Source organism: Camelina sativa, chromosome 9 (assembly GCF_030686135.1).
Source record: "Camelina sativa cultivar CO46 ecotype springtype chromosome 9, ASM3068613v1".
Lineage (NCBI taxonomy): Eukaryota > Viridiplantae > Streptophyta > Magnoliopsida > Brassicales > Brassicaceae > Camelina > Camelina sativa.
Window position 1 is genome coordinate 3,498,704 of NC_141888.1, and position 2,462 is coordinate 3,501,165.

Genomic DNA, 2,462 nt, shown 5'->3' on the forward strand with positions numbered 1-2,462 from the left:
ATTAGTTGTTTTAGACTTACCAATCGTAGTTATTTATCTACATCTTGTTGTAACAATATTTTAGTGTTGTGTTTTATTTTTTTTGCTGTTACAAAGGAACATCTTTGAAGTGATGAAAAAATTTGACAAAATAGAGTAAAAGATAGAAGTTACTTGTACTTTATATTGAGTGAATGAAAAACTTTTCCTATTCTTTTCCTCTTTTATCCACAATTTTTATTTAGTCAGAACTCAAAACCTATATATGTATATAGGGTGTGTGTGTGTATGAAAGACAAATTGTAAATGTCGATTTGGTGTATGATGTGTCTTATTCATAAGTCCCAATGAAGACAGTCCTTAATCTACGGTTAGGTGGTGGCTGCTCACCTTCCTCCTCTCTTCCTTTTCTTTTTTCTATCTCCTTTCGCATCAATCTTTCTCTTTAATTAACACAACCTCTAAAATAATTCTTTAGCTCTGCAGACCAATATTTCTAATTTTAATTTATGATAATATAAAAAAATTCTTTAAAGTTCAAGGAAACGGGACTATTTTTATCTTTAGTTGATTCATAAATTAGTCAAGTGCCCATATCTTTACATTCTCTTGCATGTTAGCATTTATAGTTTTAAACATAACGTTACATTATGAATATACATTGAATAAAAGAAAGACTCAAACGTGTGAAATTATAAAGCTACGACAGAAAATATATTATTAAAATACATGAATTTGGTGGATATATTAAAATTTGAAAATAAAACAGTAGAAATGACATAAAACAGTAAAATCTTCAAATATTAGCTTAAAAATGTAGTTAATTATTGAACAAAGGTTCATACGTGAAATATATCCACCTCAATAAAATAATCATACGTGAAACAGTCCAAAAAAGAAATAGAAAAGTGAAAACAGTAGAAATGACAGAGAGATAATACAAAAGGTCAAATATAATTTCTATAAAAATGTAATTTAAAAATTAAATAGTTAAATCAAATCAGTCCCCACAAAAAACATTAAAAAATTCCATTAAAGATCAATATAAGAGAACACATGAGAGTCCAAACTTCATTCAATTCAAGTCTCAGTTCCAAGAAAGAAACAAAAAGTTTTGTATATTCATTTAAAAGAGATCATGAAGTCAATCTTAGCCAACACTTCTCTCGACTCTTCATTCTCTCTTTCTAAACGTTACTTCAACTGGAAGAAGAAGAAAGTTCAAGAAGACGACGACGAAGAAGAGGAAGAAGAAGACGACGATTACAACCACAACGAAGAGAAAATCTTGACCCGTTTCAACTTCTCCTCTGACCCGACCCGTCCGGATCAGTTCAGTACCCAACAGATGATGAAGAAGAAAAAAAAGAAAAAGACTCTCGAAAAGATCCGTTACGCTCTCGGGTTCTCTAACTCCGGTCTGGGTTTCCGGGTCGTGGGTACTTTATTCGGTAACCGCCGTGGACACGTGTACTTCGCCGTACAAGATGACCCGACCCGTTTACCCGCGGTTTTGATCCAGTTACCAACTCCCACGAGCGTTCTCGTACGTGAGATGGCTTCAGGGCTAGTGAGAATCGCGCTGGAAACGGCGGCGTTTAAGACGGATACGAAGAAGAAGCTTTTGGAAGAGTCAACGTGGAGAACGTATTGTAACGGTAAGAAATGTGGTTACGCGGCGAGGAAAGAGTGTGGAGAAGCGGAGTGGAAGGTGTTGAAGGCGGTCGGGCCTATAACAATGGGTGCCGGAGTTTTACCGGCGGCGACGACGACGACGGTGGAAGAAGAAGGGAATGGAGCGGTTGGGTCCGAGAAAGGTGAGCTCATGTATATGAGAGCCCGGTTCGAGCGGGTTATCGGGTCGAGAGACTCCGAGGCGTTTTACATGATGAACCCTGATGTGTCAATTGGTGGACCTGAGCTTAGTGTGTATTTTCTAAGGGTTTAAGTGGGAAAAAAGAATATAAGATAAGATTAGTAGTATATGATTAAGAAGGTAATATTTGACCAATTTAAGAATGTGTTTTTGATTTTGGGCTTTTGTTTAAATGATGATGTTCAACTTGTCATATTGGAATTTATCTTTAATGATGTTCCAAAAGATTTGTGATCAAAAGGTGAAATTGTTATCTAGAAGACTAGAACTAGAAGCAATGTAATATAGATGAATCTTTTCTTCTTTTAAAAAAAATTGGTCGTATTTAAAACAAAGTGTAATTACATTCCAAAAAATGGGTGTCGGTTGACAAACAGTTTGATTAAACCGACGGTACAAAAAAAAAAAAAAAAAAAAAAAAACTGATAGACAGATTTATCTTAGAATCCGGCAATGTTAAACAGAGCAAACAGCGCTTGATAATCTTATTGGAATTATGTGTTGATTGGTTTTTTTCTATTGTTGATTTTAATTTTACCGGTTTGAACCGTTTGAAATCACTAAATTACATACTATTTTACATGTTGATGTAGGTTTATAAAAGATA

The 2,462-nt window shown here is 34.5% G+C and overlaps 1 protein-coding gene across 1 annotated transcript; it reads left to right on the forward strand.

The window, feature by feature from the left end:
* Positions 1 to 991: 991 nt before the first annotated feature.
* Positions 992 to 2,190, forward strand: LOC104710331 (protein MIZU-KUSSEI 1). Its single transcript, XM_010426913.3, has one exon. The coding sequence runs from the start codon at positions 1,118 to 1,120 to the stop codon at positions 1,925 to 1,927; it is 810 nt and encodes a 269-aa protein (XP_010425215.1). The 5' UTR covers positions 992 to 1,117; the 3' UTR covers positions 1,928 to 2,190.
* The last annotated feature ends 272 nt before the right edge of the window (positions 2,191 to 2,462 follow it).

Coding starts and splice junctions, on each gene's coding strand:
- LOC104710331 (XM_010426913.3), top strand. CDS start 1,118: ATGAAGTCAATCTTAGCCAACACTTCTCTCGACTCTTCATTCTCTCTT.